The following is a 15,558-nucleotide window of genomic DNA, read 5'->3' as shown; positions in this document are numbered from 1 at the left end:
AGTCGCAAACTCGAATGATGGGTACCTTAGTGTCCGATATATCGTTGAAAAAAAAGGAAACCCAGAATACAAAATCAGTAGATCTGAGAAAAAAACAACACAATGGCTTAAACGAACCAGCAACTAGGAAAATTATAGCTGACGGGCAGCGGCAACCGGTCGGCAGAAGATTGGGCTTTTTCTAGGGTTTCAAAAAGAAAAAAATAGGGTTTTTTTAATTTTTTTTGGGGGGTTTTAGGGTTTCAAAATTTTGTTGCTCTGATACCATGCTAGAAACCATTATTCTTTTCTTTTATTAATCTTAGGAGGAAAGAGTTTCTTAAATAGAAGAAATACCTAATTAAAAATAAGGAAAGAATAAAATAATTACAAATAAGGAAAGAATAAAATATTGCAAATATAATACAATAAGTACAATATAAAATTTCACCATAAAGGAAATAATCAACACTCACTAACAAAGTTTCAACTAAAAATTAAATGCAAAAATGCTAAAAAATCAAATGCAGAGATGTACATACATTCAAGGAGCTACAAGATACAAACGGAATCTCCAAACAAAAGAAAACGTTTGTAAATGAGCTCCAACCATAAAAATTTGTTCACATAAACCTACTTCAAATCAATGTAAACACACAAGTATTCACACTTTAGTAAAACAATTATTCTCAAAATCAAAGATTATTAAGCAAAAGTCTACACTCGATCATCATAAGTAGCATAGAAATCATAATTTATTAAATCAACATAAAAGCTACAAATTGTAAGAGTAAATCCTATATTGAGTTCCTTTACAGCTTGTTGGCAAAAGCTCTCCCTCAACCTTTTGCACATATCCTATTGTTACCCCTTCACATTCAATTTTGTCTTTGATTTAATTTCTCACTTCTCCAAGAGCCATGAATAAAAGTGGAAATAAAACAACACAACAAAACTCTCTTTTCTATAGCACCATATCCTACAACAGAGGGCAAGAGAACCATACCAAATATTTTTTACTTCTGAGTTCAACTTTGTCCTTTTGAGCTATATTATTCAACATGTTACCAATAATAATATTGGAAATATCATTTGAGGTAAGCCAAAATGCATAAAAAAAACTTAATTAGTCAATAAAACTCAATGAAAAAATTACAAATAGTCCATGTTATCCTCCAAATTGAAAACTCCATCCAAGTTTTAACTGCCAGAGTAGCAAAAGAGAAGTGTTATTGTAGTACAATATGCTTGGATTTAGGGAGACTCTAGGAAATAGGAGGAAGCATATGGAGATTGTGGAATATGTTTGAAGGGTAATCGGCATTGGAGGATGGGTAAGGACCTTGAAAAACCATAACTTTAATATATGTTTGTCAAATGTCAACCAATAATTTAAGCTTTTGCTTCTTGGTTTTTGGGCATTAACGTGGGGGAAATATCTCAAAAATCCTATTCACTTGCCCTTTCTTTGTTTTCCCATTTTGCTTCAAGGAGGAATTGAGGGAGAACTCTATATGAGAGAAAATAGGGCTAACCAAACATTCAACAAATTTTAGAGGAAGAAGTAGACAACTCACGAAAGTATAGCCACCTGCACAACTTTGCCCTATGCTGAAGTTGATTCACGCTGAAGTTCCTCCCTTCTCTGAAGGCTACCCTCACGTCGGCGACCCTCCTCTGAAGGTGCCACCTCACGTCGAAAGAAAGGAAATTTCTTCAAACTCTTGAACGGCATAACTTCTCCCTCCAAAGTTTTGAACGACACAAAGTGATTTTAGGTAAAATGGTGGAACCCTATCGAGCAGTAAGTGTGGGTTGAAAAAAAGCTCTGGGACGTTTTGGCGAATCACTACTAGGCCCTGCGATGTTTTGGACTAATCGCCACTAGGCCTGTGACGATTTGGGCTATTCAACGCTGGTCCTCTGTGACATTATGGGCTTTACACCACTACGCTTCGAAATTTGTGCCAAAGTCCTGCCTTTTTTAGGCTTTGCGATTTTATGTTATTTTTGTCACAGGATGCAACTCTTCAGAGTTTTGTCTCAACAAAATTGTGACGATTAACCATTTTGTCGCAATGTATATGCGACAAAGTTAATATTTTGTTGCTGAACTACGACATATAATCGTATCGTTGCAAGTTTAGCGACGTTTTTGTCTCTAAAGTTGCGACGATTTACAATTGTCACTAAAATTCGTCACTAAAAGTAGTATTTCTTGTAGTGACATTGTCTTCTTGCACTTTTTCTTTGGCTTTAGCCAACCTACTAATCTATCGGGTGAGTTGTTCCATCACTTGTTGCTTCTTGACCATGGACACTTGCATAGTTGAAAAATTCTCTTTCAGAAGTTCCACGACCTGTTCTACCACCGAGAGCCTTTGAATAACCGAGCAAGGAGAGGAGGAGGATGCTTCTGCATCAGCTGGGGATAAAACTTGAGAATGAATAGTCTGCTTTATTCCAAGAGGTCTGAGGCCTATTTATAAGAAAATACAGGGGATAGGTGCTCGACCAAAGGGAATAACTCAAAGCAAAGGCGCACAGCCAAAGAGGGAAGAAGCCTATAATTAAAACTAAAATTAAAACAAACTAAGTCTAAACAAATACAATAAATGGGTAAATCCTGAAAATATCCCTACATCAATCAGCCTTAATTGGACTTAATGTGGATGAGTCAAAGCTTTTTCAGTACTTTGCGAGACTAAAATGTAAGGTGGAGACTATACCTTTTCTCTATCTTGGTTGGTTTGTCCCTAGGGGGTTACCCTCAACAAACTTTCTTCTCAAAGCCTATAATTGATAAATTTCAGAAGAAAATTGAATTTCACTCTTTCAAGTAGGGGTTTTCACAAAACCCGATGACCCGAAAAAACCGATCAACCCAGCCCAACCCGTGCGATTTGGGTTGGGTTGGTTTCAAATAAATGAAAATTTTATAGGTTGGGTTGGTTCATGGGTTCACTTAATATAACCCAAACCAACTCAAACTTATTATTAATTTTAAAATATATATTTTTTGTTACTTATAATACGATTATTTATACATATATTGATTTTAGTTTTATTTAGCTTCATTATTTTTGAATAATTTGTTCTCCAAGAACTCTTAAAAATAGTTTGTTAGCACTTTGAAAAGAAAATTTTCATTATATAAATTGAAATTGAGTTGTTAATCTTAATTCAATATATGAAAATAATTAATTCAGATTTTTACGTATTTAAATTTTACTTCTCTTTAGAACAAAATTTTAAATAAATGACTCGAGTAACTCTAACCAACCCAACCAAAATATTTCATGGTTGGGTTAAGTTGGGTTCATTTTTTAAATAAAGATTATTTGGGTTGAAGAAATTTATAACCCGAATAATTGGGTTGGGTCTAAAAAGTCCTCAATCCAATCTAACCCAACCCACGAACACCACTACTTTCAAGGGGAAGACTTTTAGCCTTATGTAACTCAGTTCACTAATCTTCCTATCTATTATATGTTAATCTTTTTATTAGGGGTGCGCATCAAGGCACCAAAAACCGATCCGGCCAAATTAAGGTCGGTTGGTTTTTAGTTTCCACATAAAAAATTTGAAAAACTGACCGACTGACATATATTATTATTTTTTTTTAAATTTTTATTACTATTAATTGTTTTTTTGAAAAATTAGTATAAAAGCAAGCTACTACCATTAGCCCAAGCTCAGGCCTACTGCCTTAGTATTGATTTATTATTTTCTTTTTTATGTTACCTAATTTCCAAACCCACTACGTGACTGATTTAAATTTTTTCATAAAAAAATGATTGATTTAAATTTAAAAAAGTTGCAAATTATGTTAACCAAACAATGGCACTTCATTAATTCATCATTCCTTTTCATTCATCTTGGCGTTGCTTGTATATAAAGAAAAACCCGACAAAACCGATCGACCATCGGTTGGATTCCACACACTTTTTTTTGGTTAGTTTTCGGGGTCGGTTTTCTCCCAAAACCGATACTGATGGACCCATGCACACCCCTATTTCTTATGCCTTCTGTCAGTTTGGAACTAGAACGATTTATGCGCAATTTCTTTTTGGAAGGTTCAGTAGGGCAGCAAGATAAATCATTTGGTCAGATGGAATTTGGCTTCTAAATCTAAGATTCAATGAGGCCTTGGCATCAGTGCTTTTAACCACATAAATGTGGCCCTTGTTGCAAAATGGGGCTGGAGATTTATGCAAGAAAATGGATCTTTTTGGGGGAAGGTTATCATTAACATTCACGGCTCTAATTAGTTTGGATGGATGCGGTAAGGGTCACTCTAGTCTCTGCATCCCTTGGGTCAGGATCTCTAAGTCGTGGAAAAGGTGGAGAGTCTTGCACTTCAAAATTGGCAATGTTATTCACGTTTCCTTTTTGAAAGATACTTGATTGGCGGAAGCTTCTTTCAAAACTAGGTTTTCACGGCTTTTTTTAATATCTAATGAAACAGATGGCACTATTAGTTCTTTGTGGGATGCATCTTCTTTTAGGAGTTTTTTCTTTAGATGAGCTTTGAAGGATGATGAGGCTGCTGAATTTCAGATTCTTCTATCATGCCTTTCTTTGGTTTTATTATCTTCTAGTGGGAATGTTGGGCTCTTGAATCTTCAAGATCCTTCACGTTTAAATCTCTCTCGAGTTATTTGGCTTTTTCTTCCTTGATGGCCAATGATCTTTATAAAGCAATTTGGTCACAGAGTCCAAAGAGAATCAACATTATTGTTTGGATTATGATCAATGGAAGTCTTAATTTGGCTGACGAACTGCAAAGAAAGAATCCTTCACATTGTCTTAGAGGTAGGGTTTACTAGAAACCATAACGAGTACTTTGGATTTACTACAGATATAGATGATGTTAGTGTATTTGTTGCTGGTGAATGATGTATTTTTTTATTTTTATTTTTTGCTGGTGAATGATGTATTTCTTGGGCTTTATCCCAAGGCTGTCACAATTGGTGAAGATATGAGTGGAATAGTGGATTACCTACCTTTTGCATTCCTATCCAAGACGGTGGATTTGGATTTGGTTACCGTCTGCACAAGTCCATTGTTGTTAATTGGATTGAGCTTCTCAAGAAAAGCAATGAAGTTTGGGATTTGGTTTATACTGTTCACTCGCTTGTTAATAGAAGGGGGTTAGAGAAGTGCACCGCATTTTTTGACAGTCAAGTCCAAGCTCTTGTTGATGATAAAACATCCTCAAGAAGCTGGTTTTTGTTTTTTTCAGAATTCAATCAGTCCTAGAAGAAGTCTCTTTCCATGTCAAGCTTTTATTCTGTTCTTTTATTGGATATCTCGGTCTAGTTTTGATTTTCTGTTCTTATACTGGCAAGCTTTTGATAGCTTTATATTTAGTATCCTCTTTTGTAATTTGAACATTGACCTCGTTTCATTATTTCAATGAAAAGTTATGTTTTCGTTCAAATAAAAATTGTGGAGTTGTACTGACGTAAATTTATTGGTTGTCTTTGTGATTGATTTGCACAGGAGTTTAAGGAACTGTACCTTGCAAGGGTCAATTCCAGATCTGAGCAGAATAAAGAACCTCGGTTATCTGTAAGTCTAGATTAGGTTTCTTGAGTATAAGTATAGATATATGACGTCTTTATTATATTAGCTTCATGAATGTAAGAGGTAGACGCCTTCAAAATTGACCCTAATATCTTTACTGTTTCTTCGTATTTCAGAGATCTAAGTTCCAATCAACTAAGTGGACTGATACCACGAAGTAAACTCTCTGAGAATATCACAACCATGTAAGAATCTCATCTTTATCTTTGGCAATTAAAACTTCACTGTTCGATTAAAGAGCTTCGAAGATTTAAAACCTGCAATAAAAATATGATGTTGAATGGCCGCTTGATATTTTTCTTATCTATATATTAAATGCAGCATCTTGTCCAACAACCGTCTTACTGGCAACATACCATCCAGTCTTTCGGGTCTACCACATCTTCAAAAATTGTGAGTGGATTTATCTTTAGTTATGTAGTCTAGTGTAGTGTAGTGTAGGGATTAGGGTAAATTTGGCTATCTTGGTCAAATCTTTGATTGATTAAGATTAGGATTAGTTTCCATTGGTTTATTAGGATTAGTATTTGTTTCCTTGATTAATTAGAATTAGGATTAATTTGTAAAGTTTTGGGAGAAAATTATTTTCTATTCCCAAATACAAGATATAATACAAAGAAAAATATAGAAAAGGAAATAACCTAAAAAGGAAAAAAGTATATATATTTCGCACAAAAAAAACCAAGGAATAAATCTATACTTCCCCTCAAGTTGGGTTGTATATAGGGTACAAGCTAGGCTTGGAGTTGAAATCTTCAAAAGTTGTCTTGGGTAGTGTTTTGGTGAGAATGTTAGCAATTTGATGACGAGATGAAACATAAGATAATTCCACTGTGTTATAATTGACCTTCTCAAATAATGAATGGTGATCAAGCTTTATGTGTTTTGTTCTGTTATTATGCATAGGGTTCTTTGCAATACTAATGAGTAATTGACTGTCACAAAACATTGTAAATGAGTTCCAAGTATCAGTTTTTAGTCATGTCAATAATTTTTGAATCCACGTTCCTTCACAAATTCTCAAAGAAGGAGCTCTATATTCAGTAGAGGCAGAGTTTGAAACATATTCAAGAAAACCGAAGAATCTGCCCTACGACAAATATGAAGTTGAAACTTGTTCAAGACACTCAATTTATATATCAATCTTGAAGTATTGAAGGAAATGAAGAAGGGAGTAAAAGAGATCCAATATCTGTTAGAAAAGATGACTTAAAACATGGATCAACTTTCAAAATAATGGCAAGTGTTCAAAAAAGAAATAATTCAAGAAAATCAAAACCAAGAGCTTGTTGTATTAATATAAGGTCAAGAACTCATCCAAACGGGCTATGAAATTGTGCAAAAAATGAACGAAGTAAAAGTAAATAAAAAATTAGTTGAAGATGAGTCGAATAGAAAGGTAGAAAGATCGAGGAAGAGCTTGCATTGGAAGAAGAAACAATTGGTGGGACTAATATGAAGGTTGCTTAATTGGAACCAGATGACGAGGAACAATTAATCAATGAAATCAAAGATTGAGGTGTTGAAGAAGATGAAGCCATTGCAAAGAATGTGTTCATTCGGTTTGATCAATTAAGTGAGGCACACAACCAACCACAATTACCTCAATCGCAAGAGAATAGAGCAGAAATTAACCTTGGCCACCAAGAAAGACAAGGGAATCAAAAGCACCAATGCTATGCAAGAAATGTCCCAAATTTACCAAAAATCTTTCATGAACAACTAAGATTAAGGTTATATTAGAGGAAATATTGGCGAGATGTGAATTCTTCAAGTGTGAAAGCAAAAGTCACTTTAGGGCTCAACAAGTTTCCCTCATTTTTTCAACTGTTCTCTGCAGCAAAACTCACTTGAATGCTCCAAAATTTCGTGTCCTTGGCAGCTAATCAACCCTAGCACTTATTGGAGATTCTTTTGAAAAATGTAGGATTTTTCAAAAAAGGAAAGGCAGCGCCATAGCTCTTCATACCCCCAATCGCAGCGTCGCACAATGCTTTGTAGAGCACCGTAGCACTACTGATGATGCTTGAGGCCCCCATTTTGTCTTTGGCACCGTGCAACAGTTTGAAGGGTGCCACGAACCCTCCAACTTTTCCATTTTTTCTCTATTTCATCAATAATCTTGGAGGTTTTGGCCCGGTCCAATGGTGGCATTCTTGTCAACCAAAGGAAGTATATTCTTGATCTATTGAAAGAGGCAGGTTTACTTGGTTGCAAGACAATAGAAGTTCCCCATTGAGCAGAAGTTAAAATTGCAAGCTACAACAGGAACAAAGGTAAAAGGAAACGAGAAGTACTAGAGACTTGTGGTCTTGATATTACTTTTGCAATTAGTATGGTAAGTCAGTTTATGCATGCTCATGGGCCAACTTATTTTTAAGTAGTTTATAGGATTCTGAGATATATGAAAGGTGCTCCAGGATAAGGGCCCAAGGCATATAGTTTAAGAAACATGACCACCTACATGTCAAAATCTCTAGTAATGTTGATTGGGCAGGCAATACCACTGATAGAAGATCCATTTTTGGTTGATGCTCCTTTGTTGGATGACATCTAGTTAGTGAAATAAGAAAAACAAAGTGTGGTCGCAAGTAGTGCTGAAGCAGAATTTAGGGTGTAGCCCATGGTATCTTTTATTTGAAACAGATACGGAACTTTTCATTGATATAATGAAAAGAGTAATAGCTCAATTACAATGAGACAAAATACAAAGAGAAAATATCAAACCAAAGCAAACAAGAACTGAAAAGTGCATCAGGACATCTCAACTATATTGACACCCCCAAAGCTCCTCATCATTTCCAATATGAGATACAAGAATTCAGAGCATACGAACAGACTAAATCACTTGACTTGATTACATAGAGAATAAAAACGCATTCCAATTAAGACCAATATCCTAGATAGAATAATCTTCATAATGCTTGGATTGTGAGCAGAGGTAGTTAGCCTTCTAGGTCTAAAGTCTTTAACCTGTGACGAATTAGCCTTTTTAGGAATTAGGCAAATAAAATTTTCCTTGATACAAGCATTCAGCTTTCCATTAGAGTGAAATTCCTCAAACAATTTCTGAAAGACAGCCCTGAAATTCTGCCAAAATTAAATGAAAGACTACTGTAAAACCATCTGGCTCGGGAGCTTTGTTTTTGCCAAGAGATTTAATTGCTGGAAGGATCTCCTCGCTTCGAGAAGGGGAAATTAAAGCTGAATTTTCAGCAGCCGACACACGATTCCAAGTAATATCAGAAGGAATGGCTTGAGAACCGGAATTTCCAATACTGAGAAGCAAAATAACATATTATTTCTGATTCAATCTCTCGGTAGGATTGAATTGTTGACCCGTTGCTTGAAACTAATTCAGTAATCATATTCTTGCTCTTTTTTGCTGAAAGAAATCTATGGAAAAAGCTGGTATTTTTCATCACCCAACTTTAACCAATTCAATTTGCTTTTTTAAATTAAGTTCCTCTCCTCCAGAAGGTATAAATTCATAAGATCTCCTTTGATAGCTAATCTAATATCCATTTCAATAATTGAAAGGTCTTCTCTCTAGGCTTTTGAATAAAAAAAGGTCAACTCATAATAAATCTCTCTTGTCTTTTCTTTCTAGCTCATATTTCGCAAATCAAGATTTAACTTTATCTTTTACCTTGCGCAGCTTAAGGCCTATTGTAAAACCTGTCCAACCTTCTGATTGATCACGATCCAAGACTTTTTGGATGACCTTTTGAGCACTCAATAATCCTCATCCAACTATTGCAAAAACGAAAAGGGGAAGGACCCCAAGAAACTGCTCCAGCCTCTAAGAGCAAGGGAAAATGATCCGAAAAAAGCCTTGCTTTTCTACTAACTCTTGAGTTAACAAATAAATCGTCCCATTCCTTATTGATGAGGAATCTATCTAGTAGAGAATGTGATTTCGGGATACCATCCCTAGACTATGTGAAATTTCCATTGGATAATGGTACTTCAAACAACCCAGCATCTTGAATGAACTTATTAAACATTTTCATTCCTCTTGTAACTCTTCCAATAGGAAATCTTTCGTGACTCCATCTTGTCATGATGAAGTTTCCTCCAATGCACCAAGTTTCAGGACAATAATCAGTAATTGAAACAAATTCTGGCCAAGGATGTCTTCTTTCCCCTTTATGAATTCCAAGGGCGAAAATTTGCTTTCATCCCACATGGTAAGAATACCTCTAGATTTACCAAAAGGCTCCACATATGTCCAACCGTTGTCATTAGAGCTCCAAATGGATTTAATAAATTGAACATCAATAACGCTTTGTTTCTTGAATCAACACTAAATCAGGATGCTGGTTTTGTAAGAAATGCTCCAACATGGTTTGTTTAGATTTCACTAAGACCCCTCGTGTTCCAAGAAACAATCTTCATGCTTTTGACACCTCCTTAGGAGGTGCTATTTCCTGCAAATGGAAACCACAACCCACCACTAAAGAGGAAAATTTGGAAGGGATTTGAGATGGAGAAAGGTATGGAGCACTTACAAGAGATTGTTGTTGCTGAAAAAATAGTGCTCTATATGCTTCCCCCACTTGATCAGTAAAATAATCTTCAATCTTTTCAGGCCCTTCATGATTGGATTCTCCACTGCTCATACTAATATCTGATTCATCATCTGACTCTTGAGAAGAGGGCTTCTTATACTCTTGAGAAAATATGCCTTGGATGAAGGAAACTTTCGACTCCCGTACCCTGAAATTATGATGAATGATTACAGGAGAGGAATGGCGTTTTCTTGAAAGTTTAGGATCATGTGGGATGAATACTCGAACATATTTCTCTTCTAGATCATCTGGATTATGAGAATGATGCATCAAGGAATCTGCTGTATTTGTAAACTTCTGAGAATTATTTTGACATGAAGAACCGGATCTCTGGTACTTAGAACCTCTTCATTAATGATATGAAGTTCTTGCTCAAACTCAATTTCTTCTACAACTTTGTTTCGAGGAATCAAATTCTGATCTGATCAGGCAGAGCAGAAATTAGAGGATGACCGTTCAGCTTCTTGAAGCAATCTCGAGGCCTTCTCTTTCTTTATCAGACGCAACCTTTGAGTTTTCTTTTTGAAGAGTGCAATAGGGAGCCGAATGGACTTCTTGGCCTACTAATGAATTTTCAATGAAAGTATTATTACTAACCTCGTTGTCTGGGCTGGAATTTTCTCTCTCCGAGTTAATAGTCTGCTGTAAATCAACAGGCAAATTTAATTTTTCAACCTTCCTCATGTTATCCGGTGCAATGGCCGTTGGAATACCTTCTGATACATTAATATCCTCTTCAAAGTGTCTACCAAGAAGCCTTCATCCAACATTGCTTCTTTAATGCGACAGATGTCCAGGGAATTTGAAAAGCCTTCTGCCCTAAAACAAGTTTTGGCAAATCGCGGATTATTTTGAGAGATCAAAGGATCTAATCTTTCAAAAGTAATAACTACTTCTCCAAGCAATAAGTCTTCAATTTCCAAAGAAGCTGGAATAAAACCACAAATATTCTCCTTGATCTTAATATAGGCTGAAGAACACTCTAAAAAAGTTTGTTTTTTTATGAGATCTCAATTAAACGACCTAAATGATGCCCAATAGCTTCAAAAAACCGAATTCTTCCAAAACGGTAACGGAAGATTCTTAGTTGAAATCCAACCTCCATAACTTGAAGTAGCTTTTGGGATGGAATGAACTTTTTTAGACCAATGTTCAAGCTTTAGTTGCATCATTCCATATTCGTACCATTTACCTGTCAAGAACTCCTCATCAATCTCCATATGAATCTTGATTAATGCCTTATCATCACAGAAGGGATTAATTGAAATATTTCCTAGGAAAAAAATCTTCTAAAGTTGTTTTTACTTCAGGCCATGAGTAGTACTCCATTAATCTTGTTACCACAATCAGGGAAGGTAGATTTCAATCCAACATTTCTTTTTCTTTTCCAATCAAATCTGGAAAGGTGGGAATTTGATCTTTCTTGCAATCTTCAACTCTTCCATTTGCTAATGTTGCCTCTCCGGAAATGGCAACTACTTTTGCATATGAACTTCTAAAATAATGATCAACTGAATTAGGATTATCAACTTCATGCATAGGACTCTGATGGGCAAGATGGCAACTAACCTTCAAACTTTAACTAATCAATTCAGCAAAAGAAAGCCATCTTTGGTTATTCACACCTGCAGGAATATGAATATTGCGTCTACCTCCTGAGGAAGGCCAAAACGCGATTTCTGCAAACCAAACAGCCTTGAACCAAAACTTTGCTAATCTTGCAACTCCCTGATCCAGCATAGCCTTTTTGGAGAAGAATACCTGAGGTTTTTCATTAGAAAGCTTATGTAGCTCCATTTCTAACCATAACATCATTTGCATACTTAAAGAAGCTTTCTGATTTTTTGAGAAGTCTTCCACTAAAAAACCAAAATCCTCTTGCCAAACGCAAAAAGAAATGGTCATTGATATTGCAACTTTTAACTTTCATCTTGAGTTAATCCAAAACAAGAAGAGGATATATGTTGAAAGTGGCCGGAAAAAGGGAAGAATATGCTGAAAGAGCTTCGGAATTACTGGTCGGAGGAGAAAACAGAGGAGAGAGGAGAGAGGAGAGAGGAGAGAGCATACTTACCTTCTCAAGAAAAGCATTACATAAATCTAACATATTACTCAATGTACAAAGTAATGATTATTTGGTCAGTTTCCCATGGCAGGTCAGTTGCAAATAATTTATTGAACGGCTCTGTTCCATCCACCATATGGCAAAGCAGGATGCTCAATTCTCTGGACAGCCTTACAGTGTAAGACCTGAAGTAACTAAATTACTGGTTGAAGAATTATGGATTTATGTGAGAGCTGAGTGTCTTATCAACTTATTTTGTTGCAACGACTATTAATATATGTTCATAATAGAATGCAGTCCATTTACCAAATATTTATTTTTGCCTCTTCCATACTGCAGAGAGTTGCAGAACAATAATTTTTCAGATATTTCGGGAAGCATCCATCTCCCTCTGAATGTTTCTGTCTGGTTTGCTTCTTCCTCTTAACTTTGGTAGATCAAAATTAGTACAATACGACTTTTATGCAAAAACTGTATCTTCAATCGCCATAATGCAACCAAAACCCAATGTTGGCTGAGTAGTAATTTGAGCAGTTAAGGCTATTTGTTACCCCCCGTGTCATGGTTTTGATTCAATCGCCATAATGCATGTGCACTACTTTATCCATTGGTGCAGAGTGAACAATCACCCCTTACATATTTCTGGCTGCAAGTATATGTGTGTACAGCATACAACCAAACTTCACAAGTTTATGTTACAATCTTTTTTTTTCCCTTCTAAATTTCAGGCTTCATGGAAATCCTGCTTGTGCTAATAACAGCCTGCTGGGCTTTTGTGGATCTGAGAGTGAGGATATAATTGACATTCCAACAAATAACACTCTTGGCTGTTCTGGCCCAATATGCCCACCTTCTTACGAATGTTACTCAGCAAAATGTCCATCATCTTGTTTCTGTTCCGCACCTCTTCTAATTGGATATCGTTTAAAAAGTCCTGGATTCTCACGTTTCAGTCCATATCAACATATGTTTGAGGAATATCTCACCAGTGGTCTTAAGGTACATCTTGAACAATTGGACATCGGTTCTGCTGTGTGGGAAAAAGGACCTCGATTAAGAATGAGCCTAAAGCTTTTCCCCCTGTATGTTGCTGATAGCAATAGTTCTCACATGTTCAATGACAGTGAGGTTTTACGAATTGTTTCCAAGTTTACAAATTGGAAAATTCAAGATAGCGATATATTTGGACCATATGAACTTCTCAGCTTGACAATATCTGACGTTTATAAGAAGGGTTAGTCTTGAAAACTTCTCTGATGTATTTTGTTGGGATATTAACTCATTTATTTAAGATTAGATTATAAGTTTAGTCCTTGAATTATCAGATTTGTGTCTATTTGGTATGTAAACTTTAAAAAATGTCTAATAAATCTCCAAATTTCAAATTCTGTGTCTAATAGGTCTGCAACGTATTCAAATTTTAAAAATGAATTGATAATTGATCTATTAAATATAAATTTTATTTTGTCTAATAGAACCGAAGCTTTCAATTATATGTTCAGTAGATCTATAAATTTTAAAAAATGTTTAAGTCAATGATCTATTAAATACAAAATCGAAAAGTTTAATTAAACATAAAATTGAAAGTTTAAGGCTCTATTAGACATTATTTAAAATCCAGGAACCTAATGGAGATAAAATTAAAAGTTTAAGAACTTATTAAACCCTTTTTAAAAGTCAAGAGACCTATCAGACACTTTTGAAAGTTAAAAGGACTAAATAGACACGAACATGAAAGTTTAGGGATTAAACTTATAATTTAATATTTCTTAAACTATCTGACTGAAGATTGTTAGAAAAGCTCACTTTTACCTTTGGTTCACATGTTACCTGTTGAAACAATTGGAAAAAACTGACCTATATTTGTGATTTCTAAATATTATCCGTTGTATAAAATGGAAACCCTGTCTGTGGCACAGTGATGACCTTATATGTGTGATTTCTAAATATTATCCGTTGTATAAAATGGAAACCCTGTCTGTGGCACAGTGATGACCTTATATGCATTGTTTATTGTGTCGTTTGCTACATAAATGCATGTTTTGATTATCTTTGCAAAATACCTTTGTATAACTGTTCTTTTATATTATTTTCTGTATATAATGGTGACTTTTTCTTCTGTATGATGGTTCTGTATTTATGATTTCGATGCATTTTTAATTAAAGAGGCTCATGTCAATTAGTTGTTGACAGTAGAAAGTATTTCTGATGACAGTGACATTTTCTATGATTTCAATCTTGTTGAACATAGTTTAATATAGCCATTTTGGCTCCATCATAACTAATATGAGCAGATGACTGCAGTTATCTAACTTATGAAATTGGAAGACCATAATTAACATATTAATATTATTTTGATAGGACACCTACATGGTGTAGCTATTTTGAGGTACTATTGCATTATTATCACAATCCTTCAAAATTGCTTTTTAGCTGAAAGGGTTTTATTTATTATTATTGTTTCTTTTATTGCAGTTTTTGTCACAGCATCATCTGATTCTACTATGAGTAAAGGGGCATTGGCTGGAATAATATTAGGAGCAATTGCTGGTGGAGCAATGCTATCTGCAATTGTTTTTATTTTTATTATAAGATCACGTGTTAGGGGCCAGTACATCTCAAGAAGGCGTCATCGTAAGTAGTTTTTCTTCCTTACAAATTAGGATGTGCTATTTTATGTGCCTCGTTTCTAGCATTAGAAGTTCTTCATTAATGAATGATATAATTTGGCTGTTGATTATTTCTTTTATTGTGAAATTTTATATTGATTTATTGTATTATATTTGGTGTGATTATTCTTTCCTTATTTGTAATTGGGTACATCTATTTAAGAAACCCTTTCCTCCTAAGAGAAATAACACAGAAAATTATATTTTTCTACTATGGCTACATATGAGGGCTATGATTTAGATGCTAGTTCATGACCTGGAATATAAATAACTTTCTAATATGTTATATGCAGCAAATGATGATGGCTTAATTTTGAAACCTCATCCTGTCATGGGTAATAAATATTTATAAAAGACAAATTTAGAGGATGATTGGATCATAGGTCTGGAGATGTGAATTCATATAAACTATGTTTCGATCCTGTGTAGGAATGAGTCTCTGAAGCTTGAACTTGTTTATGCATTTGTAGTTTAAGTCAGTGTGTAACGTAAGAGGTGATTTTCAATTATGTTACCCATATAATTAAGTTCATATATCTAGTATATGCTTGAGAATTGAGATACAAACTCAACTTTGCATGGGTTGATAGAAACTGAATGGTTTTTTCCCCCTTTTTTTATTTTTTTATTTATTATTTATTTATTATTATTTTTTTAATTCTTATTTGTGATTATAAAGATTGTT

General features: G+C 34.8%; 1 protein-coding gene across 2 annotated transcripts in view; it reads left to right on the top strand.

The window, feature by feature from the left end:
- The window catches only part of LOC120083996 (Leucine-rich repeat protein kinase family protein), a 46,578-nt gene that overhangs the window by 25,469 nt on the left and 5,551 nt on the right, over positions 1-15,558 (top strand). For both annotated transcript variants that reach the window (XM_039039900.2, XM_039039901.2), the window contains exons 9-15: positions 5,485-5,553; positions 5,685-5,753; positions 5,890-5,961; positions 12,296-12,382; positions 12,544-12,612; positions 12,933-13,438; positions 14,680-14,838. In XM_039039900.2, coding sequence (XP_038895828.1) covers positions 5,485-5,553; positions 5,685-5,753; positions 5,890-5,961; positions 12,296-12,382; positions 12,544-12,612; positions 12,933-13,438; positions 14,680-14,838 — 1,031 coding nt within the window. The remainder of the gene's footprint in view (positions 1-5,484; positions 5,554-5,684; positions 5,754-5,889; positions 5,962-12,295; positions 12,383-12,543; positions 12,613-12,932; positions 13,439-14,679; positions 14,839-15,558) is intronic.

This window comes from Benincasa hispida, chromosome 8 (assembly GCF_027475165.1).
Source record: "Benincasa hispida cultivar pf3 chromosome 8, pf3_genome.v1.1, whole genome shotgun sequence".
In the NCBI taxonomy this organism is placed as follows: domain Eukaryota; kingdom Viridiplantae; phylum Streptophyta; class Magnoliopsida; order Cucurbitales; family Cucurbitaceae; genus Benincasa; species Benincasa hispida.
This window is presented reverse-complemented; position numbering and strand designations above follow the sequence as displayed.